Source organism: Xenopus laevis, chromosome 1L, assembly GCF_017654675.1.
Source record: "Xenopus laevis strain J_2021 chromosome 1L, Xenopus_laevis_v10.1, whole genome shotgun sequence".
NCBI lineage: Eukaryota > Metazoa > Chordata > Amphibia > Anura > Pipidae > Xenopus > Xenopus laevis.
The window spans coordinates 170,315,503-170,342,897 of NC_054371.1; the positions used below are offsets into that span (position 1 = coordinate 170,315,503).

Sequence of the window (27,395 nt, forward strand, 5' to 3'; positions counted from 1 at the left end):
GGTGCAAGAGGGCCATCTATTTGACTCCCTTCACCCTCCCTGCTTGAATAGATGCTACCAAATGCAGACATTTTGCTATTCAAGGCAGGGCCGGAACTAGGGGTAGGCAGAAGAGGCACGTGCCTAGGGCGCAAAGGTGGAGGGGCGCCAGGCAGGTACCTCTTCTGCCGCCTTCCCCTAGCTCCGACCCTTGTGTCTCACATCTCGGCAGCGTGTGCCTGCGCTCTTCCGCACAAATGCACTCACACCTCAGACTCGTGTCCCCCATCGCCGGCAGCAGCTCTGGCATTAACGTCAAGCGCGCGATTGTGCGCAAGCGTCCTCACATGCGCGCAAGTGCGCACACGCGCTTGAGTCTGGAATCAACGTCATGCGCGCCTCTGCGAATGAGCGGGCACACACACACGCTTGAGAAGAGGGCTACGTAGTCAGCCGGGTTGCCTAGGGCGCCCGGCTGACTTGGCCCGGCACTGATTCAAGGGGATAGCCACAAGTCTCTGTGCTCTGAAATGAAATGCAGAGGCTTCTGGCAATTCAGAAAAGGCAAAAGACAGTGTGAAAAGAGCAGTGCATTGCCCTTGTTTTTGCACTTTGCACACTGTCCGGGAAAACATGAATGACTCCTTTATCAGTTGATCATACGGATCTTATAATGTGCATCTAGAGGAAAGTCTTACTTGCTTCAGAATATTTTGTGGATGTTTTTCCTATGTTTTTGGGACATAATAAAGTTGCTGCCAATAAGAGTAACAAATAAAAAAGCAAACAAATACAAAAAGTATTGTAGAAGTGGTACCTATATTGGCTAACAATAAAAATACATTGCAAGCTTTCGGAGCACCAAGGCCCCTTCATCAGGCAAAACAGAAATGACGAAGGGGCCTTGGTGCTCCGAAAGCTTGCAATGTATTTTTATTGTTAGCCAATATAGGTATCACTTTTACAATACTTTTTGTATTTGTTTGTTTTTTCATTTGTTATTTTTGCTACTAGCTAACATGGTACCACAGTTTTTGTTTTGTGCCAATAAGAGCAAATACCCGGACAGTAAAACTAGGAGAAATTAATAAGTAAAAGTGAATATGTTTAATTTTTTCCACTGCTTGATAAATCAGTGCCTACTGCTACCGCCAGCTTCTGCTGGACTGTGACAAAATAGTGTGAGTAATTGGCTGAATTTGCCTGGCAAACATGAGCTGGGCAAGTGATGGGCTATTTGCACAGTTTGCAGCTGGTTATCTTGCAGGTTGATAAGGCACTGTGTGCAGCAAGGAGCAAAGACATCTGTGCATACTGTACCTTAGGGTGATTTAATCTGGTGTTCTCAGAAAAAAAACACAAACAAAGCAGGTTTACGTAATTTAAAAAAACATACGCTCTCACAATATTATTTCTAATAACATTCTAGGCAGCAACAAAGAAAGTAGAAAAGTATTCTATACGAACTGTGCTTTATTGCTCTGTAGCATCACTTTTCACAGGCGGCAATAAGCAAACACAATTTCAAACAAAATAGAGGGATATATTACTTTCTTTATTACTATTATTCCTTCTATTACTGCCTTGAACATGTGGAAAGCTAAACCAAGTAAATTGGTGTTTTTTTTTTTAATTCAAAGTAGAAGCCCCTTCATTTTCTTCAATAAAATAAATATATCTACAGGAATTTCAAAGAAGGGAATATAGTTTTTTAGCCGATTAAAAGGATTCATTTGTTTTAATGCCTTTGCAGCAGGTTTATAAAGCAGAACATTTATTTCATTTATCAATCTGTTGTTTTTCTCTAGTGATTAGAGGCTTGGGGTCACACACCCTCATGGAAAACGTAATGAGAGAATTCTATTTTAAAATGTCCTTATTGAACTCTCTTATTATAGGGACATTCCTATGCTAGAGATACAGTATAATATAGGGGGCATTTAAGAAAAGTGAAATTCCAAGCACAGTTGCAACTACAAATTTAGACAATAGCAGCTTTATAAATGCTAGATTTATCCTCCAATATACATTTGTATATATTTGTTTTTTGTGCTTACATGCTCTTTAACCACAGCTGCAAAGAGACAATAAAAGCTGCCAGCACTAACTTGATGTTTTAATTCAAATTTCTACTGTGACTTTAAGGCAATATGCAGGCTTTTATGTGCTTTGCCTGACAGATGCAGAAGGGGTGTTGATAACGCAGTATAATCACAACTGATAAAACCATTTTGCCTGTATTATAGTCAAATTCAGTGTACCCTCTCATATTATATATACAGTATAATCAGTCAGATAGTTTATCTCAGTTTCTCTTTGAAGTTGCATTTCCCTAGTGAAAGTCTGTAATAAAGAAATTCATCTTCCATAGTTATCGAGCTTGAATATGTGTCCATCAAGCTCAACCTTTTACAGATTCCCTCTGCCTTCTCCAGAAAGTAGCCAAAGGACAACTGAAATTATGCCTTGATAGGAAACGAAATCATTCCTCTCGGTATGGCGGCAGTGTGATTTCTGCTAGGATACCAGTGTTTATTTGAATTCTTCTGACTCTGTACCATGTATTCTTTTCTGGAAAATTCAGCTCTTTTAAAGAAAAAAATGTACTTTTACCCAGAATATTACATACTTCTGCAGACCTGTAAATTACCAGTTCTGTTTTCTTTGTCTCATGCCCTCTAAAAGGACGATGACCTTGCATTCATTGTTGATGAATAAATGTCCCTGGAGAGCTTGATTGACAATGAATATGTCTGTATCCAGTTTCCTAACCCTCCTAGCTCTAGACCCAGTGAGATCAAATATTAAAGGGACGCCCTTTCCGAAAATAAAATGTGTCATTTTTGCTTAAAATTTCACACTGTTAATTAAAATAACACAATTGTAATGGTCAAGCTGTTTACATAAAACATCAGTTTTCTGTTTGCCCTAAGCAGGATAAGGATTGAGATAACAGGGAAGCAAATCAAACAAACCAAGACCAGTTTTATATTTTTATAAAAACTGGGTATTTTTAGGAACATGAAAAAAGTGGGCGTAAAATTAATATTTTAAAATCTAAGAGTTAGGGAGCACAGTATCCATTGACTCCTTTTTTGTTATGCTGTTCTCTACATATAATTAATACATTGCACAATACAAGGATGGGCAACCCAGAACCACCAACAGCCATGAGTTGCCATAATGTTTTCTACTCTTGTTTTTGTGGCAGTTCTCTCAACTACACTAAATAATATACAAATGGCTTATTCACACTAACAGCTGAATCTACAGTATGAAAACATGATCTGACATTTTTTGTACAACATCTTCACATTGGTAGAGAGAGAAAATGTAAGTCAAATTAACTATTCACATATTTTACATATATTACAGGGTGAAATGGGAAGGAAGACAGCCTTTTTTCCCCCCTGCAAAACATATTTAAAGCAGGAGAGCCCAGGCAGGGGCTGTCTTCTTTCCTTTTTCGCCTTCATTTCACCAAAGGTTTCCTTTTTCTATGAATGCATGGATTTTAGTATTGTTTTTGAGGTTGATGATCAGATTAAAAAAACAGTAAAATAAATAAAAGACATCATACGTGGGCCCATACAAGCTGCTGAGTCGGTCCCTCCAGACCATGTCATCATCTTACTTGCCCTCAGTAGAGCATGTCTGACTAATATCTGTCCAATAATTGATCACATATCTATCTAGCAGGTTTGATAACTCCCTCAGATAAGGGCCATATTGGTACCCAGGTCAATGATCCAATCAGCCCAATCTCTCCCAGTGCATGGTGACCAAATCAAGCAAAGATCACTAAGCCAGCCATTCTCAAAGTGTATGGCCAGCTGAACACCTAACCCATTGGCTCTCGAGCAACATGTTACTCACCAATCCTTGGATGTTACTCCTATTGGCCTCAAAGCAAGTGCTTATTTTTGAATTCCAGGCTTGGAGGGAAGTTTTAATTGCATAAAAACTAGATGTACAGCAATGTAGAGCCTTCTGTAGGCTGCCAGTCCACATACAGGGTACCAAATAGCCAATCACAGCCCTTATATGGCATCACCATGGACCTTTTTCATTCTTGTGTTGCTTCCCAATTTTTTTTACATTTGAATGTGACTCACAGGTAAGAATTAAGATTGGCAACTCCTGCTCTAACCCCTATTAACAGATTATACAGTCACATTAGGGTTTAAACATGACTGAACGGGCACAAATGTTTTTATACAAGTCTTCAAACTGCAAGGCAATTCTAACATCCTCTTCCTTTGTTCAGAACATCATTTGTAATAATACACAATGACATCACACTATGCATTAATGCCGACCGATGACATCTCTGTGTATTTTACAGGTTATTCATGGTTCTTATTTAACATATTAAAGCAAAACGTTTAGGCCAACATTTGGTTTGCATAAAAATGTTTTTTAAGCCATCATCATAAACCAAAATCTTGAACCCCTCATGAGACTGCTAACTACAGGTATGGGACCTGATGTTTTCTGGAAAAGGGGTCTATTTGTAATTTGGATCTCCATACTTTAAAGGGATACTGCCATGGGAAAACACTTTTTTTTTTAATATGCATCAGTTAATAGTGCTGCTCCAGTAGACTTCTGCACTGAAATCAGATTTCAAAAGAACAAACTGATTTTTTTTTATATTTAATTTTGAAATCTGACATGGGGCTAGACATATTGTCAGTGCCCCCAGTCATGTGACTTGTGCTCTGATACATTTCAGTCACTCTTTACTGCTGTACTGCAAGTTGGAGTGATATCACCCCCTCCCTTCCCTCCCTAGCAGCCCATCAGCAGAACAATGGGAAGGTAACCAGATAACAGCTCCCTGGTAGATCTAAGAACAGCACTCAATAGTAAAAATCCATGTCCCATTGCAAACCCATTCAGTTACATTAATTAGGAAAAACAATAGCCTGTCAGAAACCAGTTCCATAGTGCAGCACTGCTCTTTCTGAAAGCACATGACCAGGCAAAATGACCTGAGAATGTTGCCTACACACCAATATTACAACTACAACAACACACTTGTTGATTTTACATGGTATAGTGAATTATTTGCAGTGTAAACAGTGTAATTTAGGAATAAAAAACTACAAATTATGACAGAATCCTTTTAAGTCTACTAAAAAATCATTTAAACATTAGATAGACCCAATAGAATTGTTTTGCCTCCAATAAGGATGAATTATATCTTAGTTGGGATCAAGTACAAGGTAGTGTTTTATTAATGCAGAGAAAATGGAGTGTCTATAAATAGAGTCTATGGTAGATGGCCTTCCCGTAATTATGAGTTTTCTGAATAACGGGTTTCCAGATAATGGATCTGATATCTGTACAGAGAAAAATAAGATTTGCATAATAATGAACCCAGCAGACACTGAAAGGTCACAATTCAATGGTTAATATGTATGTATAAGGATTTGCTGATGCAGTGCCCTGCAGTATGCATTCCATGAATCACCGCATGCTAATTGGTGACAGTCATCCCTCTGGGGCTGCACCTACTTTGTTAACTGTGATCAAAGAAAAAACAAAAACAGGTCTCCTTTTTTTCGTGGGTTTTGTGTCGGTTTCTATTACTATAGGCAAAACCCATGGAAGGTCCTATAGGTTTTGGAAAGGGAGTAGGGCTGACTGGGAATAATTGGAATAATTGGATAACATGGGACAGGAACAATTTATGTTCCTGGGAGTAACAAAAGCTGAATGGCCATAGTTTTAATAGTCCTACTTTATATAAAATATTAGGCTCGGCAAAATCTGCTTTGCAGTGAGCACAAAAATAATAATAGACGTTCCACAAATATGGCATGTCTATAAAGTCACAGTAGCACCCCCTTTATCTGGTCCATTATCCCTTTTTCTGGCAACATTGTTTTACAAGATTTAAAAGCTTTATCCAATATAATATGCAGCTGCAATGCTGTTAGTCTGCAGGGAAAAGTATAAAGAGACACTAGCATATGAAGTATTTTAGAGCTAGTCAATTAAGACTAGCCTAATTGCACATAATACTTCTCCTGAAATACAATCTGCTGTATAGATGCTAAATAATTACAAAACTGGGCCCTGTTTCCTTGTGAATAAAGCTCTCTTTGCAATGTCTCTCCACAACACGTCTGTTAGAACTATCTGAGACAGTCCAAATCCTTGAAGATTAGAAAAAGTTGCCTTTGTATTACTAAACCATGATCCCTGTTAGTTCTTTCAGTCTTTATATCATCTCATTCTGGAGATTAATTCACTTTATCTTATTAATCTTGTGTCAAGCGAGGGCATGGTTACATTGAACTGCAAATATGAAGTTAACAGCTGTCTATTTAACAGCTCACCTTATACATCTCTGTTGTATATCATAGATTATTGACTGCTTTGCTTATTACAGTTTTGTGTTATACCTGTGCATATCAGAAAGGCTATAGACACCAGATATGTGGAAAGGACACTGGGACTTCATACAAAACTGCCTGTAAAGGTAAAAGCCACAGCAATATCAGTCTTCCCCCCATGTGCATCAGAATAACCCCAGCATATTTGCTAAATATGTGTATTTGCTTTACTTATTAATACATAACGCTTTCCCTGCCAGAGTGTGCTCTTGTTTCAGTGGCCTCTAGTGAGTAAAAGAGAGGATGATGAAGGTTTCCATGATGTGGAAGGAGTAGATTAGCTTACAAAAGAGGTTGCAGGTCATATCAGAGCCTCTATAGAGATGTCTAGTATTTCATTTGGCAGACAGGACCCCTCAGAGTGTAGTAAGGTACCACAAATGCTTCTCTTTGGACTGCCCATGGAGGATGTATGTCCAGAGCTAGAGTTAGGCAGCCCCTAATAGAAGATTAAGATGGCACTGGGACCCCATACATTTTGATTAGTCCATGCAGGGCTTAAAAGAACAGTAACAGCAAAGCATTAAATTGTTTAAAAAGAATGACAATATAATGTAATGTTGTCCTGCACTGGTGAAACTGTTGTATTTGCTTCAGAAACATTACTATAGTTTATATAAACAAGCTGCTGTGTAGCCAATGGGGGCAGCCATGCAAGCACAGGATACACAGTAGATAGCAGATAAGTACTGTATAATCCCATTGTATACTACAGAAAGATCTGTTATCTGCTGTGTATCCTGTGCCTTTTCTTCCTTTTTAGCTTTGAATGGCTGCCCCCATGGCTAAACAGCAGCTTCTTTGTATAAACTATAGTAGTCTTTCTGAAGCAAACACATCTGTTTTACCAGTGCAGGGCAACAGTACATGATATTGTTATTCCTTTATAACACTTACATTTGTTGCTGTTACTGTTCCTTTAATCCTAAATGGATTGCTATAGATAGAAGTACAAGGCAGCTATGTCTAGTTAGCAAAGCAGCCATAACCTTTACCAAGGAATTGTAAAGGGATTACTGTTACTACTCCAGGAGATTACACACCAGTAGAGAAGTCACTAATAACAGAAATAGGGATTCAAGGGGTGCTTGATCCTCTGAGGACACCATACTAACTGCAGTTAGCAAAGTTACTTTACTGTTGCCGAACTACAGCGTTTCATTTTTATTACCTAGTCATAGAATACATTGCTAATGCTTGGCACCCAGAGTATTTGGTGTTTAAGTGAAGCTTCACATATTTTATACAGTACCCCAAATAGAGCCTAAATCTAAAGGGTCTGAATGTAACCCATAATCTACTGTATACCCATCTAAAGGGGTTTTCTGGGACTCCCCGGGTAACCTGAAGTGGTATTTCTATAGAAGTGGAGGGTCACAAGTTGAACAGTTGTTTATATTTTTTCCCAGCATTCCTGCTGTTTTTTCTGGGGATTCACTTTTCTTAAATGAAAACACAAACTATTTTGTATGGCAAAAATTGGGCGCTCACAAATATGTACCTCTAGCGGACTAGGGATAATAATATAAAGATAATAATAATGAAAAATGCATCAGACAGTCTTCCAAGGATCATATTTCTACTTGACGTATCAACCAAAATAGCTAATGTTTTGCTTAATAAGAGTATTCCTGCAATCACCAACTTGTTTGTGTGCAGGTCACATACTAGAAATAACTCTAATATCTGCATTTAGACTTACACAAACAGGATATAAAGCTGTCCTAGATTATAGAAGCCTGTGTGGTAAATATTATCTCTGCCATCTCACTCCGCAGGGTGTTCCTGGCGACATTGCCAATAAAGGGGTAGGCTTTTGGAGATGTCAAGCTGTATCCTGATATGGAGTTTTGCACTGTGCCTCGTGTCATTGCCAAGCACTAAATGGGTTGGCTATGCCCACTCTGTGAATGTCCCTAAAAGACTTTCTGGAACACACGGGGGATTAGGTAATGACTAAGCAGCTGGCTCTCTCCGTCAGCTGGAAGCCCCTTCTTGTGCAAATGCCACTGAAAAAATCTCAGTTTTCAATTAACCGGCATAAGCCCATCATGTTTTCTGCAGCAGACAAATAAGACAAGAATATGGCTTTCCGCAGCCCACAGAGCAGTAAAACCTGGCCGGGCAGGTTTATTTGCTATCCAAATAGATTAAAAATAAAGAGACAGAAGGCAAAGTAAATACTAAAGGAAAACAATTTCAATTATTTACACTTTTTTGAAAGTCTAGCCAGAGATGGGGCTGAGCAAAAACTACGGCTCTCTTAACTTTTTCTTATTGGAAATACAAATATGCATCAGTACTGAGTTATGGTACATAAGGCTCACCTTTACCCTATGCTCTTTCTTGGTATGTTTTCAGTCTTGACCCTGGGACCATCCTGACATCATAAAGTAGTGAAATTGCTGACTATAGCATGGCAATCATTCTAAACTGCTCACATTAATCCAGTGACCCCCTGGCTTCTTGCAGAACAGGTGATGGCATATAAACTGGGGGTAATGAAAGTCATAAATGAGGAACAGCTTGAAAAGCCATAGGTTTCATGTCTGCTTGAAGGATATACGTTTTGCATTAGTTATATATGGTGGTGCAGCATGGCCGGATGCAATGTTCAGCAGGAAGCTTTGACTGGATTAAGATGAAACACTTGCTGTGATGTTATTTTTATCAAAACAACCATAGTGCCCATCTGTCTAATATCCAAAGCTACTGCTAACTAGAAATGCACTAACAAATAGTGACTATTAAAGGGATGACTTATCTTTAAGGTAACTTTTAGTATGTTATAGAATGGCCAATTCTAAGCCTTTTTTCTGACTCCAGCTTTCAAACGGGGGTCAGTAACCCCATCTAAAAACAATGGCCCTGTAATGATACAAATCTAATGTTATTGCTACTTTTTATTTTATTCAGGAGCTCTCCTGTTCATATTCCAGTCTCTTATTCAAATCAATGCACGGTTCATAGGGTATTTTGGATCCTAGCAACCAGATTACTGAAATTGCAAACTGTAGAGCTGCTGAATAAAAAGCTAAATAACTCAAAAAACACAAATAATTAAAAGTGAAACCAATTGCAAACTGCAGTGTCGGACTGGCCCGGTGGGACGCCGGTAAAAAACCCGGTGGGCCCTGACCCTCATGGGCCCCGCCGGGCCAGACCCCCTTTCTAGATATTTGGTTTTGGCAAAAAAGCATTTTTTTTACCGGCACGTGCGCGACGAGTGAAAGCATTTTTTTTACCGGCGCATGCGCGGCGAGTGATGCCGAGCGCTGTCATTGTGCATGCGTGCCGTGCACCACCATTTACATGTGTGACAATCCAGCGCATCACAGTAGGGGGGCAGGGGGGCCAGAGGGGGGCCCTGGACAGCAGTCCCAGTGGGCCCCCCAATCCGACCCTGGCAAACTGTCTCAGAATATCACCCTCTAAATCATATTAAAGGTTAATTCAGAATTGAACAAACCCATTAAACAATGTGTGCCTTTAAACAGAAGCTTTGTGCAGGGCTGTTCTAAAGTCTAAACAGCTTGGGACTAGAGCTCTGTCTCTGTACTTATCCTTTCCATTCTATGACATGTCTCAGAGTAAAGTGTTATTTTAAATAGAGACATACATCCAGGATATTATCCTCTTTTATCAATCTATTCTGGAAAGTATATGGGGCAGATTGATAAAAAAAAGATCAGTATTATTTTCCCTACCTCTATAAAATTTTTCCAGCATTTTAGATTTATTTCATATTCAGGAAAAATCTGTTTTTTTTTAAAAAAATGACTCTTTTGCTATCTTTTCCACAATATTAAATACTTTAGTACTAAGGATTTTTTTTTATTACAGTTGGTTTTGTCATAAAGGGTCTGCAATGGCAAAAACAGTCATTCTATGCATGGAAATGAAAGTGTTTAGATGCAGAAAGATGCAGAATTAAAAGATTAAACATGTTCCCACTGTTCTAAGCACTTTTGCAAATGTCAAAATGTTTTGCTCCACATTTCGGCTGACTGTCGGCTGAAAGTTAATGTTGTGAGAAAAGGAACATTTTGTGATGTTGCTCTGCCTAGAACTGACCAGAGTAATGTCAGATTATTTTTCTCTTCTCATTAACTTCATTTTTTTGCCTCAAATGAACAGCAGGTGTTGTTTCATATTCAATATACAGGGGTAAAATCTATTATGCAGAATGCTTGAGACCTAGATTTTTCAGCAATTAGGATCATCATACCTCAAGTCTACTAAAATCATCAAATATTCAAACATCAAAAAAAACCCAGTAGGATTATTTTGCTAATAAAATGGATTCATGCAGCTCAGGTACCATCAAGTACAACGTACTGTTTTATTATTACAGAGAAAAGGGAAATCATTTTTAAAAATTAGAATAATTCGCTTAAAATGGAGTAATTTGAAGCTTTCTGGGGATTGGGTTTCCGAATAAAGGATCCCATACCTGTATTAGCAGTTTAAACATTTCTATTATCTTGAAAACCTGGAAAAAATTGTAAATTTCAAAAGTGCTTTTGACATTTTAAGACAATGCCTAAAATTAGCTTAGCAACAGCCCATATACATCTCTCATGCACTAGTGAATTGTTATGAATGCAGCTTCATAGACATGGACTATTACTTTGATTGACTGCTGTGCATTTGGGTTGGAAACAGTAAGTACAGTGCAGATAACACAGTACTTCTATCCTTCTCTGACTGCCCTTGAATTCCTCTTAGGGGAAGAGCAGGCACTGACAACCGACTTCTGACCATAGGAACACTGAAATAAAGTGTGTCCGTTTTAAAAAGGTAATGACATTTGTATAATCAGTAAGTCAAAATCAGGGGCATTTTCATGAACAAAAAAGTGAGGGACAGGGAGCACAAATATCCCTGTGGAAAGTTAGTAGTTAAGTTCCAGTACCAATTTTCACCTGATTTCCATTCTATTTGTAATGAGTGTGGAATTGGAGCAGTAACAGCCAGCGATGACCATTTCCAATTAGGGCTTTTAGGGCGGGACTACACGGCCGACTTTGATGCGTTTAGGGGAGCGCAGGAGTAGACACACCCACTCAATTATTGTGAAGGGGGCTGTACTCACACAGGCGCATGTATGCACCGAACAATTGAGTGGGAATTGGGCAGTCTACTCCTGCGGGTGAATGGAAGAAAGCGCAACGCAGGGGAGCACAAGAAAAACCGCATGTGTGTAAGAGCCTTTATAAGTATCAGATCATCACATTACTTGATATATATATATATATATATATATATATATATATATATATATATATATTTAGTTTCTCCAAAATGAGTGCACTCAAACCACAAAAACATCAATGCCTAGGTGCAGGTTAAAAAATGTCATACAATATCAATAATCACAAACCGACTTTGAGAAAGGCCTCGGAGTATAGTACAGTGTATATATATACACTGTAGATGGCTGCCATCAACCATACCTGCTTTTCATAAAATTATTTTAAGAGCAGTAAACATTTTGCTTCTCTGCTTTAATATGCCATTCTGATGTCTTCCACTCATTTTCTTGTTTTGTATTTCACTCTGTTATTGTCATATGAGACAACAGCAGACAGGGATCTGTAAGCAACTGGATATACAGAATCTCAGTTGATCAGCATGACAACTGGATGTGACAGGCAGATGACACAACTAAACGATTGCCTTCAGTCTTCTACTGTGAACTCTACTCTTCCATTAGTGAACGGATATAAATTAAAGGACAACAAAAGGCAAATTTATCAGTGGGTACCAATTTGTTCCCCAGTGATCCTTATCTCCAACCTGGGCCCCTGGCTCTCTAAAAAATGAACGGACCTGGGGTACTTTTCAACTAAGCACCACAATGTGTTTCTTTGAAGAAGAACAACAATAGGGAGTCCATGGGGGAAGCATAACCAATTCTCATAACAGATTTTCGATTTTGGCTCATTCACTTCCTCCCATTCCTCCTAACTGCCTGATTTTTCTGATTTTTTTTTTGTAACTATTTAAGATAAGCAGGTCTTTTGGGAGAATTAAAATTTACAGCTCAAAGGGCAATTCACCTTTATAAGCAAAACTGTATTTAACACATTTAAAATTGTTATTTAGGGTTTGTGGCCACAAAATCTGCGTGGCTCATAGCGCAGCAGAACTTTTTGTTCCTCTTTCTAATTTTCAAATGTTGGGAGGTATGATTTGTTTTGATGATTTGTGTTTTTTCATGCTAAAATGATGGTATAAACTCCACTTAAATATGGTAATATAAACTCTCCCTTTAGTGGCGCAAGTATATCTATTTTACAGTTCACCTCAATGTCTCAAGCTTCCAACACCACGTGGCTTAAAACCTAATTCAAAATTCTTTAAATGCTTATTATTATACATTGAACTTTCCTTGCTTAACAATCTGAGCGGCACTGACAGCTCCAGAGACAGATGTAAAAGCTCCTTGCTTCAGGGCAGATGTGCAGAGAATACCGAGAATACCATCTAACTGGTTGGTGGGAAAAAAGATCTTAAAATGTAATCTCCACTAGAGGGAGCTCTGGCAACATTTATTAAAATATCTTATCCATGCTTTTTATCAATTTTTTTTTAACTAAGGAGCTAATAAAACATTTCTAAGGAGCATATTCTTTTTAATTACCAATGCAAACCTTTTGGGCTGTAAGAGCACAAGGAATTATTAGTGCATTTTCTTCAGCAGAAATGTGATATTAAGAAAGAATAAATCAGCTTGCTATTTACCTTATCTGCCCTAGACTGTTCCTAGTTGACATTCTGCATTAACATTATTTCTTTGGTCTCTGCCCTACACTGTCAATCTACCAACAATACAAAAGCCAAATGGTTACTGTTCACATGATCCATATTAAGTTATCCTCGCAAAAGAGGTATAGTTTGGACAGACAGAATAAATCAGTCAAGTTAAAGGTATGTAAAACTCCTGAAAGGGTTCCCCATAGATGTGTCCTTATGACAGGTCAGAAAATCAGTAATCTAGGGAAAGCAGAATGGTATGTACCAAGAATGTCCCATTTGTAGTCTCCCAGCTGTTGTTGGGCTACAGTTTCCAAAATTCTTTTCACATCTGAAGCAAGGAGACAGTACAAGAAGAGGTGGAAGGCCATGCTTTGTATGTTCCTGGTATTTTTTTATTATTTGACGAGTTATTTTGATTTTTATTCAACAGCTCTCCAGTTTGCAAGTTCAGCAGACTGGTTGCTTGGGTCCAAATTATTTGATTTGAGAGGGCTTGAATCAAAAGATGAGCAGGAAAAAGTAGCCTTACAAAACATTTGTTTTTTCGATGAGGTCAGTGACCCCCATTTAAGTCTGGAGAGAGTCCAAAGAAGAAGGCAAATGAGTCAAAAACTATAAAAAGAAGAAATGAAGACTAATTGAAAAGTTGCTTAGAATTAGCCTTTCATACGAAAATTCAACTTAAGGACCAAACCACCTCTTTAATACACAACTATCTGCTAACAGGAGTAAGAGTTTATAACAAATACTCTATCTCCCCCCACCAGACACACAATCCCACACTATATGATTCCATGTTACACCCCAAATTAGAACAGCTGAATTTCTTCAACAGACACCTCGCTTTCAATTTTTTGACCTGACTTGTCTAGAAGTGGTGAAACCAACACACAAAAAAAACGTGTAGCATACCGAGTATCCTTCAGCTTAGCGCATTCCAGCAGTATTCTGTATTCTGGAAAAGTAAAGTGAAATTAGAATGAACAAATAGGACAGTAAATAAGAAGGTCTCAGGGTGAATGGAAAATTAATGAGCCACAAGCTTTCTTGTGCCATGTCTGCAGGCCATAAAGGAGCTTTGTCTCTCGTTCTGCAGTCATCCCCATATAATGTATAAATAGTCAAAAACCAATGCTAAAAATAGATAATTTCACAAAGCCCTGCCATGCCGAGATGTGACCCACAGTCAACCCTCATCACCATTTAGCCCATCACCACCCCTATTAAAGATTCCTCTGTATACAGCTGTCCAAGGCGAAGAAAGAGTTCAGCAAGAGAGAACTAATGAGGTCACACAGAGGAAAGAGTGGGATGTGGGAGGTCTCAGTCACATTCAGTAGAAGTAGGGATGTCTATATGAGCACTTGGATGCTACTGATTCATGATCATCGAAGAAGCGGCAAACTATTTACTCCCAACGCACTGACTTCAGAGAAGTTGTGACAAGACGTTCTCACTTCATTATCGGTGAAGAAGGTGAAATGATTGAACAGAACAACAGGATCCAATTCATTAGTGATTTCTCTTCACTAAAGTCATAACGCCGAGGCTTTCTCGTGCCTCATATTTCATCTCTCTCCCTTGTATTACTGACAAGTAGCTCAGCCAATCAATAAACACAGCCAGTCTTTGCTAAATAACTTTTCTTGTCTATGTATAAAGGATCGGATACCTGTGGGGCCTGCGGCTGTTCAACTACAAACCCATGAACCTATTGCAGCTCGAGCCCAAACAATCCATTCTGCTCATTAGTATTAGTACCCATACGGAGCCAGCATAGGATGATAAATAGTAACAAAAAGTAAGTTACACAGGTGCAAGATTCATGCATTTAAGGTGCATTTCTACTGCTTTATGAACACATTGTAAACACATAACTGTTACATAAAGTTATTTAGCAAAGAAAATGCATTAAAGGGGCAGTTCACCTTCCAATTATCTTTTATCTTTTAGTATGTTATAGAATGGCTCATTAATTCCCAATTTATCTTCACTTTTTATTTTTACAGTTTTTGAATTTGTCTTCTTTTGTGTGTCCAGCTTTCAAATAGGGGTCACTGACCCCGGCAGACAAAAAAGCTATTGCTCTTTGAGGCTACAATTTTACTGGTATTGTTAATTGTTATTACTTATCTTTCTATTTAGACCCTCTCTTAATCATCTTCCAAACTTTTATTGAAATACTGTCTGGATAGCTAGGGTCATTTGGAACCTTTTACTTGGGGGTCACTGACCTGTATAGCAATAAAACTGTTGGTCTGGGAGGCTGCAAATTTATTGTTATTGCTACTTGTATTACTTATACTGTATGTATCACCAGGCCCTCTCCTATTCATCTTCCAGTCTCTCATTTTAAACATTGCCTGGTTGTTAGGGTATATTGAACCCAGGCAACCCCATAGCTGCTGAAATTCCAACTGGAAAGCTGCTGGATAAAAAGCTAAATAAATCAAACACTAAAGACTATCACTCTCTCAATCATAAGTTAATTTAAAGGTAAACAAATCCTTTTTTTACATTAGTCAAGCAAATGAACTGTAATTACACTATATAAATTATTTGAATCTTGTTTACTTCAGTCTGGGAATTCATAATTATAGCAAGCAGGCAGGAGCCATTTTGTGGACACTGTTATTAAGACAAGCCTTGCATCATCTCAGAATCTTGTTTGGGCACCAGAATAGGGGACCTGCTGTCCATCCCCATGCACTGGTTACACAATTAAATGGTAAAGAGAACGGGGGAATGTGGGGAGAGCAGTGACATCTAGGAAGTGCTGAATGGAAAGTGAAAGTAATTGCTTGGAGGGGCAGACAATATTTGATTGACAGCTGAGATTTTTAAATGCGCTTACAACAGCTATGAATGCTTTAAAAAAAACATAGAACTTGGATTTCATGTTTAATTTGAAAATTACTTTTATTATACAGCTTTTTGTGACAGGTCCACGTATGATTAAGTGTTTATGACAAAAAACGCACAAGGCTATGGACACAATAAACTCTTCGCTTCGAATGTATCTGCTGGTGGAAGTTTGCCTTCATTGAGTGCCTGCTCCGAAGGTTTTTTCGACTTGTCCGTTCCCGGGGTTTAGTGCTCAGGGTGGTGCACCTGGGCCTTTTCTCTTGTGTGGTGAGTTATCATTTTCTACTGCTGACCCTAAACTACAGATTTACTAGGTCCAGAATCATACAAAGCATGGCCTTCTACCCCTTTAAGAGCATACAAACTCACAGCAGCTGCATTGGCAATTCTATGCACTTATACATTGGCAGAAAGGTCTGGCTCGTTAGAGCAAACAACATGTTTTTTTGTGACCTTTCCTATTAAATCAGATTCTTTACTCAGCCCTACACTACAATCAACAACCTTACTGGATGTATTTTATCCACAAAATGTTGTAGGAAATGGCATGTGGGCAATGCGGGGTATTCATATCATCAACAAATGGAAAACCTGGGGGTGACCATGCATACCTTAGATGAACAGCTGACACAGCATGGCTGAATGAGAAAATATAATAAGTGGGCAATATTACAATAGCTTCTGATATTCCAGGGGACAATATATGTGACCTATGATTTACAGTAACCCATAGCAACGATCGCCAGTTAGCATTTACTGGTTTTGTGCAGAGACAATAATAAAGGCTAACATCTTGTTGTTCGGTATGGCCGATATGTGAAAAATCTTTCCCTGTGTTATTTTTTAACTTCTAAAGCACTACACTAGCTAGGACACTGTAAAATACTCTGTTCTTGCAGTAATATCATAATGTACGTGTATATATTTTTATTTATGTAGCGCTACGTGTGCAAACAGTACAGACTAGTATCACAATACAGTAAACGGACAGTAACAGGTCAATACAATAATACATTATAATAGATTTATCTTCAAGATTAAGTGCTAAGTGTTAACGAAAAGAGAGGCAGGAGGACACTGCCCCATAGAATTACACTGTCCACAATATCATCTCTCTGATCCTACATGCATTGCATTGACACAGCTCAGTCAGCCATCAATACCTTTATATTCATGTAATGCCCTAGAAAGGTCTAAATATCCAGGGTGCTGAATATATGAATAATTAATCTGTGATGTTCACAAAAAAAAGATTTCTGTATATAATATGTGGGTCATGCATTTGCATTGTTCAATTCCAGACCAGGTACTATTTGCAAGGAGTTTGTATGATCTTCCCAATGTTGGACTGGGGGACTGGGGCTCCCACACACCCCTCCAAGTGCCCCACGCCCTGCGTGTTCTTTTTTTTTTTCAAGGCGCAAGGTGATCGGAGCCAGTAGGGGAGGCCCGTGGTGATGAGCGAAATTGTTCGCCAAGTTTCACAGTGAAAATTATGCTCATGGACTCCAGTGGGTGAAAAAAAAATTTTTTCCCATTGACTTCAATGCATTGTTGCAAATTTCTACTGGTTGGCAAAATTTCGGCGAAGCGAAATAGGTCAGATTTGCCCATCACTTGAGGTCAGGGAGTGGTGAGGGGAGTGGGTCAGCACCCGGCGGGGCCCACCACTGGTTTCCCACTGGCCCAGTCCGACCCTGGATCTTTCGGTGTCTTATTCTGAGTTTTTGATCTTCCTGTCAAACTCCAAGAAAAAACAGTCAGGTCAATTGGCTTCTAATAAAACTGTCCATAGCATTTAAACTGTGAAAGGGATCTTAGCTATTAAGGTCAATCAGGACAGGAACTGAAATGAGTGATGTGTAGTATCTGTAAAACACTGTGGAAAATGTTGGCGCTATATACATACAGTAGAGTAAAATAAAGCAATGACCATGGTTAAGCTTTCTTTGTTCATTTGGCAAACTCACAAGAAAATCATATAGTAGATTCCATTCTGCCCAGTGCAAGCGCCTTCTTGTTTGTCAAGTGTATGTATTCTGGCAGCTAGTGGATGGCGGAACCCAATTCAAGGTCTTGCCCTTTCTGTGTGCCAGAGACATGTTTCTAACAAATGTGCAATCAACATTGGCTGCGAGAGAGACAACAAAATTCCAGCCTGTGTCGCCTGAGTTGGAAGGGAATCCTACAGGAGACATCTCTAAGCCTGACAGAGGAATTTAATTACACAAAGAGCAAGCCAGTACATCTGGCACCTGTTTGGAAAGAGCATCTTTTCCCCATTGGACACATGGGTCTAGCAAAGCAAGCGTGACTGCATAACTAATGAACATGCCATGCCAAAGATAAACCAGGTCAAGATGTTGCCTGTTATTTAAAGATTGACAGGTTCACCATGGAGACATATCTTTGCTGTTTATTAAATGACAAAGCCCTGTATATATAAGACATATACATTTATGCCATGCAGATGCACAAAAGAGATTACTTCAAGGAAAACTTTGAAACTCTAATCCATTTAAATGTCATCAGAGATGCAATCAATCCACAGCAGGTGCCAATCCATTATCCCACGACAGAGGCCGTACTCTAGATAGAACAGTGCTGCAAAGCCATTTTGTTTAAGTGAGATTGTGTGATCTTCAGCTCTGACTTATCTGCTCAATAGCATCACTGACTGAGAAAGAGGCATTCTTACTTACAATGCATTCCTGCACTACAAATGCTCTCTGGAAGCAACACGGATGCTACATCTTACACGTTCCTTATCCAATATTTTCTGTGAATATTTTTTTATCATTTTAACCTAATAACAAACCTAAGCTTTGACACTAACAAAATGTTGACATAGGCACAAAAATTTCATATTATTTTGTAAGGCTGTTATAAAGGCTGGGAATAAATTAGCCCAATTATGTTATATGATAGAGCAACCAAACTTGTTTTATAATAGATTTGGCACGGCATAATAAACATTCTTTAATGAATCTGCAGTTCGCAGAGATAATTTGGCCATTTGTCTAACAGAGAAAAATATGGCAAATATATGGCAGCCAATGGAAATGAGCCTGGAAAGAACTAATCTAATCCCAGACTGACTGTCATAAGGGTCACAACAATTGCTGTGGGTTCAGAAGACATGTACTGGTCAGAACAGTAGCGTGTATAAAAAATTCCGCACTGACAGAAATAAAAAGAGATTAAACCAAACTGAACAATAAAAACTGGAATTGTATTGCATGTACATTATTGTGGATCATTAAACAAAAAGCTGACTTTGTCAACAATAACTGTCACTCATTGGTTTCCTGCAGAGAGTGAGTAGTACAAGGTAGTGAGTAGTACCTATGGTGCCACCTTTTTATGGTATTGTCATGTTCATAGCTAGGTATTTGTCCTTGCTGTAGCTACACCAGTGAAACATCACAACAGACAGCTGGCCACACAACAGATAATATAAGACTGTAACAGGAGGGCTATGGAAGAATTTAAGAACATTTATGGACAACCAGCTTAAAGGAGAAGTAAAGCCCAACTAAAGAAGTAGCTAGAAATGTTGTACATTATGTTTTGGGCTTCTGTATCAGCCTAAGGCAACCACAGCACTTTAGCAGTGAAGATCTGTGTCTCCAAAGATGCCCCAGTAGCTCCCCATCTTCTTTTCTGCTGATTCACTGCACATGCTCTGTGCTGCTGTCACTTACTGAGCTTAGGGACCCACTCACAATATACAGTACACATATAATAGAAATATCACAATATAAGGCTGATTAGTAATTAATACAGATATTTACTACATGACAGCACAGAAACCAGTGCAATTAGCCCCAGAATTTAATAATCAGCCTTGTAACACCATCTTACATTACAGACGAACCTTATTTTCTGCTTGTAAATATGCGACAACCCCTAAGCTTAGTTTCTCAACAGCTGCTCAGAGCCCACTGAGCATGAGAGTGTCACAGACACTTTCCAAGATGGTGACCCCCTGTGACAAATTTGAAGTCCTGGATCATTGCTGCTATTGACAAGCTGAAACTTTAGGCTGGTGCAGATAGCACCAGTTTAAGGGTAAAACTGCAAGATGAATTAGTTGAACCTGGCTTTATAGCAGTCAGATAGAGATGGTCTGTAAATTAAAAGATGTGTCCTGTGGCTAGAAGCACAGCAGCCCCCTACCATGCCACTATACTAAACATCTATGGCAAGGTTTGCTTTAGGTTTTAAATTCCCGTTCGTGCTGCAAAACTTTCATTAGTATGGATACCCCCTTTCATAACCTTATAAAAATATACCCAGCACATGATTAAACTTCAGCTCTTTTAGCATAAGGGAAATGCACTCTAGTAAATAACAGAGGTGCCTCATACTCATAATAGTGCGCAACTGGAAATGTGAACAAATAATAACTAAATGCTGAGGTTACAGCAACAAAAATAATTTTTCCCAGGGCAAAAATGTTGGCACCCACTGCATTTAATCAGACAGGCAGTGCGGCTCTTGTTGATTTATTCCAAGAACTATAATTATATCATTTCTATAGTCCAAGGATTGGCAACTTGAAGCAAACACAACTCCCTGCACCCTGGCAGTTTTGAGCTGCTAGTGGGATGAGGAATGTCGTGGTGCAACAACATATGGATGTCACCCATACTAACTATAATGCTAACAGCACTACTGACTGAATAATCCAAACAGCTGCCCTTCCAGTAAGTAACACACATACCCCTCTGATACACGTCCTGAACAGACGCTGCTTCAGTCATTTCCAGTTAGTGGAAGTGAGCGCAGACCCTTTTGTCTGATATTCCCTGTTGTACCACAAAGCTTGAGGAATACTAAACAGAACTCCAGCCCATTTTGTCAGCATTCAGATGGGTATTTACAGAATTTAATTCCAAGTAAACACATGCTGCTATCTTGTATCATCCAAGAAGCATGGTGATAATGAAACTGCGGTGTGTACCCTTCTACTCAGAATCCTCTGGCAACAGAGCTGGAACCTCTCCATGCTAGCAGTTCACTCATTCGCTTTTTTCAGCCGTCGCTAAAAGCAGAGTCACATTATCTGGAGCCATTTAGCTTAAGTCTCCACAGTAATTCCACTAAAGCACAGTATGTCAGATTGCAGATTGCTGTATAATGGACCCAATTCAGAAATATCAAACCCATATTCTGCAAAGAGACAGTAACATCATACTTCCGATTTCTCTGCTGTAAATGACTCCATGCACCCTTGATTTTTATGTTCTAAATGTCCCTGAATTCCCAGTGAGGGCTGCACTGAGCTCACAATCTATACTATTCAATATGCAGCTTCACTGCGTGACTTTTATTTTAATGACAAGAAAGCAGACTGAACAGTTTCTATTATCAATGCTGATTGACTAATTATATTAGGCAATTTTACTAACAAAACATTTCATTGTGCACAGTTTATGTTAGTACTAGAAGCTGCTGTTTACATTGAAATCCCCACTGAATTCCTGGAGCCAGGGTACCTAATTTCACTTCTTTGGCTTTTATTAGGAGCTATTTAAAATCTAAAATAATTTCCGAAATCTATTCTATTTAGTTTAGCCAGATTCTCCATTAATGATTTGAATTCTGCCGGGAATTCATATTCTTAGTGGCATGATCAAAATAAAAAAGGCACAATAAAGGGTTATGCATACTGCAGGTAAAGAAACACCAATAACTGGATTCAATAGTCTGATTCTGAGTTTTTGGATTTTAAAACCTTTAGTTTTAATTAATTAAAAATGCACCTGACCTTCTTGTTTAAGTAACTAGAGCAAGATAACATTATTTAAACTGGTAAAACCTATTGAGGGTGTTTTTTTTTTTGTTAAAACTTTTTTCCAGTTGGGAAAAATAACCTACTGCCCTACCATTATACCATTATACCAAATTCCTTGGAACTGTAGTTGTACAAGAGATGGACGGCTCCATATGAGCCACAAAGGATTGTGTTGGCGTGGTAACCACTGAGGTTTGAGATTCTAAACCATATTATACACATATTTCTGTAATTTAGATCTCCATACCTTAAGTCTACTAAAAAGTCATTAATATGTTAAATAAACCCAAGAGGCTTGTTCTACCTCCAATAAGGATTAATGTTAGAATCAATACAAGGTGCTGTTTTAATATTATAAAGACAAAGGAAACAATTTTTAATAATTTAAATGGTTTGATTAAAATTGAGTCTATAGAGTATAGCCTTCACGGAATCGAAGCTTTCTGGATAACAGGTTTCTAGATAACCTGTATATATACCTATACTTACTTATTGGCCACATAGCTGTTGCTGGGAACATGTGACTTCTGCAAACAAGACACAACTTCCATGGCAGCCAACCAAAAGCAAGCAAGGTGATGCCAAGGTAAACTCTTTCTGCATCCAAACCTGGTAGACACTTCAACATGTAAGGGGGGCAAGGCTGGCAGTGCCAGAGGTATATAAAGGGAATCCAGTTGTGGACCCAGCTCATGATGCATGCTGCTGGCATATTCAACAGAATATTTCAAGATATTTCTAACTTGACAAAGGAATACAGTTTACTCGAAAGATATAATGTTATTTCCCCCGGAGATCATCCTTACTGAGTCTGTAAACACTCTCCAGTGATAAATGCTATGTTATCTGCTAGACCATAGAGGGAAAAATATCTGTTTTCTGTTAAAGATAAGAAGAAAGTAACTATTCATACCCTGCCCCCTTGGTTCCCAAAGCCGTCACTTCTACTGACCTCCACAGGTACGGTGTTTTCATGAGACATAAAGGCACATCACAGATGCTCTGCATGCCATTGATATAAGTGTCAGGATGATTCCAAGACACCAAAAGAAACATTTCTGAGTGAGGAGGATGGAATATATTAACCACCCTGCTCTCAGTTGCTGTTGGCAGAAGTCACAGTAGGGCAGGTGTTTTTAGCAGCGTGGGGCTATAAAGGTGTGCCAGAGACATTACTCAGTGTCAGATTTATAGCGCTACTGATCTGGCCCAGCTGCGACCTGCCTGCTATTTTCCTCCCAAGTGGGGCTTGCAACAGCTATCCTAATGTATTGCTGTTTGTTGGTAGCAAAAGATTAATGAACGCCAATACCTTGCACTTGGCTCCACATTGGGGGCCATTTAGCATGACCTACATTACACTTCTTTATCCAAGGAACACTAGTTAAACAACCTGTAGGGGTAATCTCCTGCCCAGAACGTGCTATAAGTATCATTTTGCTTCAATCATTTATATAACGTTCATTTATGATTATCATCTATTATGAGCCAGGACTCACAACGGATATAACAGTATCACATTGGGGAGATCTCTGTAGGATATATAGTTCATTTACATACACTCAACAAACTATTAATATCACAAGTGAATCATTACACATGATAAATAAAATCTAACAATTTGCTTATGCGGAAATGAAACGGAAGTGGATGGCACCGCGATGGTTACAACATTTTGCAGAAAGTAAAGGATTATAATATAAGAGGGCTGAATGAGGAGTGGGATTAATGGACCTATTAATTAACAAACAAGCACCTACTAGAATGGCATTGCCATTAGAAGTACCGTTTCGACATAAATCACATCACAATATACCCAAACTCAAAATCTTGGTTGTACTCTGGGTGAGTATTAATATGAACAGTATAGTACATGTTTTATAACAAGGCAACAGCTCCCTATGAGTTTGCAGTAGTAACTAGATTTTCAACACAAAAATGATCTCCTGTTGACTTTCCAACTTATTCTACAGGAAGAAACGGAGCAGAGAGAGATGACGAGCATAGAGGCAATCGTTACTGAAGATACTTTGGCTTTTAATTGTCAAAACACAAATCGTGAATAAATCAGACAGGAGATTAATTACAAGCTAATAACATAGGGCAACAGGGCAAGCTGGTGTCAACTCCGGCTCGGTGATCCTATACATACCAATGAATCCAACCCCCCTCCTCCCCCAAAGGACTGTCTTATTTACAAAGCAAGCCCTAGAACCCTAATTAAAAAAACAATGTACTTGGCTGATGAAGAAAAACAAATAAAAGCAATGAATGTTAAAGAACACCTGTTGACATTATCAATGGCTATGGCACACTCCTTATATAACAGTGTTGCAGTCTATATCAAGGTAATGTATTTCTGCATATTTGACTATGGTTTCCAGAGACTCAGAATGAGATGAAAAATCTCGGCTGCACACCCAGAACTATACAGATAGCAAACACCTCCCAAAATGGTGCCCACTTTTGGAACTGTGACATGTCCATTCCTACATCCCTCACTGCTCTTTCCCACAATGGCTAATTAGCTATCAAAAATGAAAAGGAAACATATATATATTTTTAATATATAGTCACCTATTCTTCATTAAAACATCTCTATATCGCTGACGCTGCCTTGTTGCCTGTTAAGAGTCTGACACTAAGAAGTCCAGCAGGCTGTGTTCCCGTAGCCTTCCATTCCTTTCTTTCCAGAATGTAGTGCAAAGATGTGTAAAATAAACACATTTTATGCAATAATCAAAAGATCTCTATCTTCCTGAGGTTTCATTTACCCCCCCCCCAAACCCTTTTAATTGAGATTCCCTGGCTACAGAGTAGAAGTGGACAGCTCAGCCCTCTCGCTCCTTAGCAGAAATACAGTGTTAAGCATAAAACAGGAGTATCTGTCTCATCCAGGGAAGGTGGGTCCAGTTACACTAAAAGTTCAGTTTCTTTCAAATACACTCACCTTCAGTACCTACAGGGTTAACAGCTGCAATCTATAGGCAGCAAAATGAGCATTAACACCACCATATAAATATGATACTTGAGATATATACTGATTATTCTCTAGAAACATAGAAAGGGTGAGGACTAGGCAATCCCTGGGTGGTCCCTTCTTCATACAGATATATCCTTGTTATATTTGAGAGCAACTGCCCAATTGGCCACACTTACAACTCCCCGATTTATATCCTCAGCTGTAGGGGTTGGGGCTGCCATGGATTCCCGTAAAGCAATCAAAAGGCCGATCAGAAACATCTCCTGGTGCCAAAAACTCTCTCTGGAGGGGATCAACAGCATCCCTTGTCTTCCTCCTCAGCCCTGGGTAGATGAAGGCGACATTCATGTGTACTCCCAAGCCCTCTTCACATCACATCTGCACCATCAGCAAAATTCCACATGCCAGACCCTGCAGCAGTAAGAACATCTGCATGCCACCATATCACATGCCATAACCTCCGCCAACATCCAAGGAAGTTTGCAGAATTCAGCACAACAGGTCAAGGTAGCGTTTCAGCACCAAGGGCAGCTCCAGCAGTCACGTGGAAAGTGCAGGGAGTCGACAGAGGTGAAAGGAGCCTGTTGGTTGAAGGTATCAGAGGTTAAGAAGTGACCTGTGCGGTCAGCTGTGGCTGCGACTTGCAAGTTCAAAGACAGGACGGACTGAGAGATCTGCAGCTGCTGTAGCTTGAATAGAGTCTCTGCCGAGTGCAGATCAGAGAATAGCAAAGGGAGGTGCAAGGGGAGGGCAGAGAAACTCAGCAGCCTATAGGTGCCAGGACTCTGCGATTGGGAGAGGCTTGTGAGAAGGGTAGGGGGGGGGATCTAATTATTATTTTGTGCAGATTCAAAGCAGAAAGCTGCTGCATCTCATCTGAGCGATAGAGGGCTGGGTTGAGCCTTGCAAGGAGAATTTCTTTCTTCTAATCACGACTATGGGCAGTGTCTGCAGTGTCGGATTGGGATGCCAGGGGCCCACCAAAAAACCTTAGACTGTGGGCCCACTTTCCAAACTGTTATTCTTCCTCTACTCACACAATCTCTTTATTCTCCAAATATTTTATATATTCTTATTATACTCTATTGTTCCATTATTAAACCTCTTTTTTCCTAAAAAGAAATAGGGAATGACCATGATATATGCCAAACAGTTAGAAGCAAGAGGGCCCACTTACACCTGGGCCCACCTGGAGTTTTCCTGGTTTCCCAGTGGGCAAGTCCGACACTGAGTGTCTGGGTGAAGAACCAGTGGCTTCTAATAAGGGACTTGCACCATGGCAGCCGATCCCAGTCTATACTCAGTGTCCTATTATTTATAAGCAAATGCCAGCCAGCAATCATGTTACCGACTTTACTTAGAAACAATAGAACTCAGCGAAGAACACCTGCAACCCTCCAGCAGTTGTTGGACTACAACTTCCACAAGACCCCGATAAGTGCTGTTAGGGGAACCACTACCCCCTAGCATGAGGAGCACAGGATCCATCTGGTGAAGGAGCAGAGATCCATCTGACAGCAGAAATCAGGAGCTGGAGGGCCACAGCTAGGACCACCCCTGTAATGACAAACATCTTGACTATAAAAACAATGTGTTGAATGTTCAACTATTAACTCTTGATTGCCCACTTGTTTCTGATTGGCAAAGGGCTGTACCAGATGTTGTGACTGTATATCCTCCATGCAGATATTAGACACCCCAAGCAGACCTTTTTTAGGTGAGAATTGTCAGGGGGATGCTGGAAGCTGTCATTTAAAATCTCCAAAGACATACCTGAGGGCTCATTTACTAAGGGGTAAACTGAAAAAAGTGCATGAAACCCATGTGAAACCAAAGATATAATGTTATGTTCCCTGGAATAAGATATCAACATGACTGAGTACTGTGACACTCTCCAGTGATAAATGCCGTTACCTGATGATAAGGTGGTAAGATGAGTGGTTATTCATATACCTGAGATGCAAAGTACTGTGATTTTTGCCCACGATACAGCTTGCCACTCTTGATTGCACCTAGGTGCCGGACTTTGTACACAAAAATTACAAAGACATGAGCCTCTCATTGTATTTGGTACCTCTTCAGCCTGTGTACAGGAGGAGTGGCGCATTGGTTAAACCACACGCCATACACAATGTCCAGGACAAGGCCGGACTGGGAGGAAGCAGCCCATGTATTCATGCGCATGCAAAGCATGATATACAATATATTTCCAACCCCAAGGTTACCTAGAACTAGTGTTTATTAATAGATATTTTAAGAGTCCATTACCATATAATCCTCAGCAATATTATACACCCTATGTGCTGGAACTGGCCCTTGCAACAAATATCTCACCCTAGTTTCTATCACAACTATTCTATCAGATTGATTAGTGGCCCTATACTTACAGTATATTCTAAATTTTCCTTTGTGTGCCCCCAGCTAGACTATTTACCCTGGCAGATAAGAGGACTTTAATTACCATGTGTGTCACATGGCCAAAGTGTGGCATACTTGAAGAGACTAGGCTGCCTCATGTAATTAATGGTACATATCACAGTTTTCCATATACAGGCTGAAGCTCCTGTTGCCAACATACCTATCATAAGCATAAGGGATTGGG

At 39.4% G+C, this 27,395-nt stretch overlaps 1 protein-coding gene across 2 annotated transcripts in view; it reads right to left on the bottom strand.

Moving 5' to 3' along the window:
* Positions 1-25,496, bottom strand: part of mmp17.L (matrix metallopeptidase 17 L homeolog) — a 63,299-nt gene extending 37,803 nt beyond the window's left edge. For both annotated transcript variants that reach the window (XM_018262410.2, XM_041567207.1), the window contains exon 1: positions 24,970-25,496. In XM_018262410.2, coding sequence (XP_018117899.1) covers positions 24,970-25,095 — 126 coding nt within the window. In that variant the 5' untranslated portion in view covers positions 25,096-25,496. The remainder of the gene's footprint in view (positions 1-24,969) is intronic.
* Positions 25,497-27,395: the final 1,899 nt, after the last annotated feature.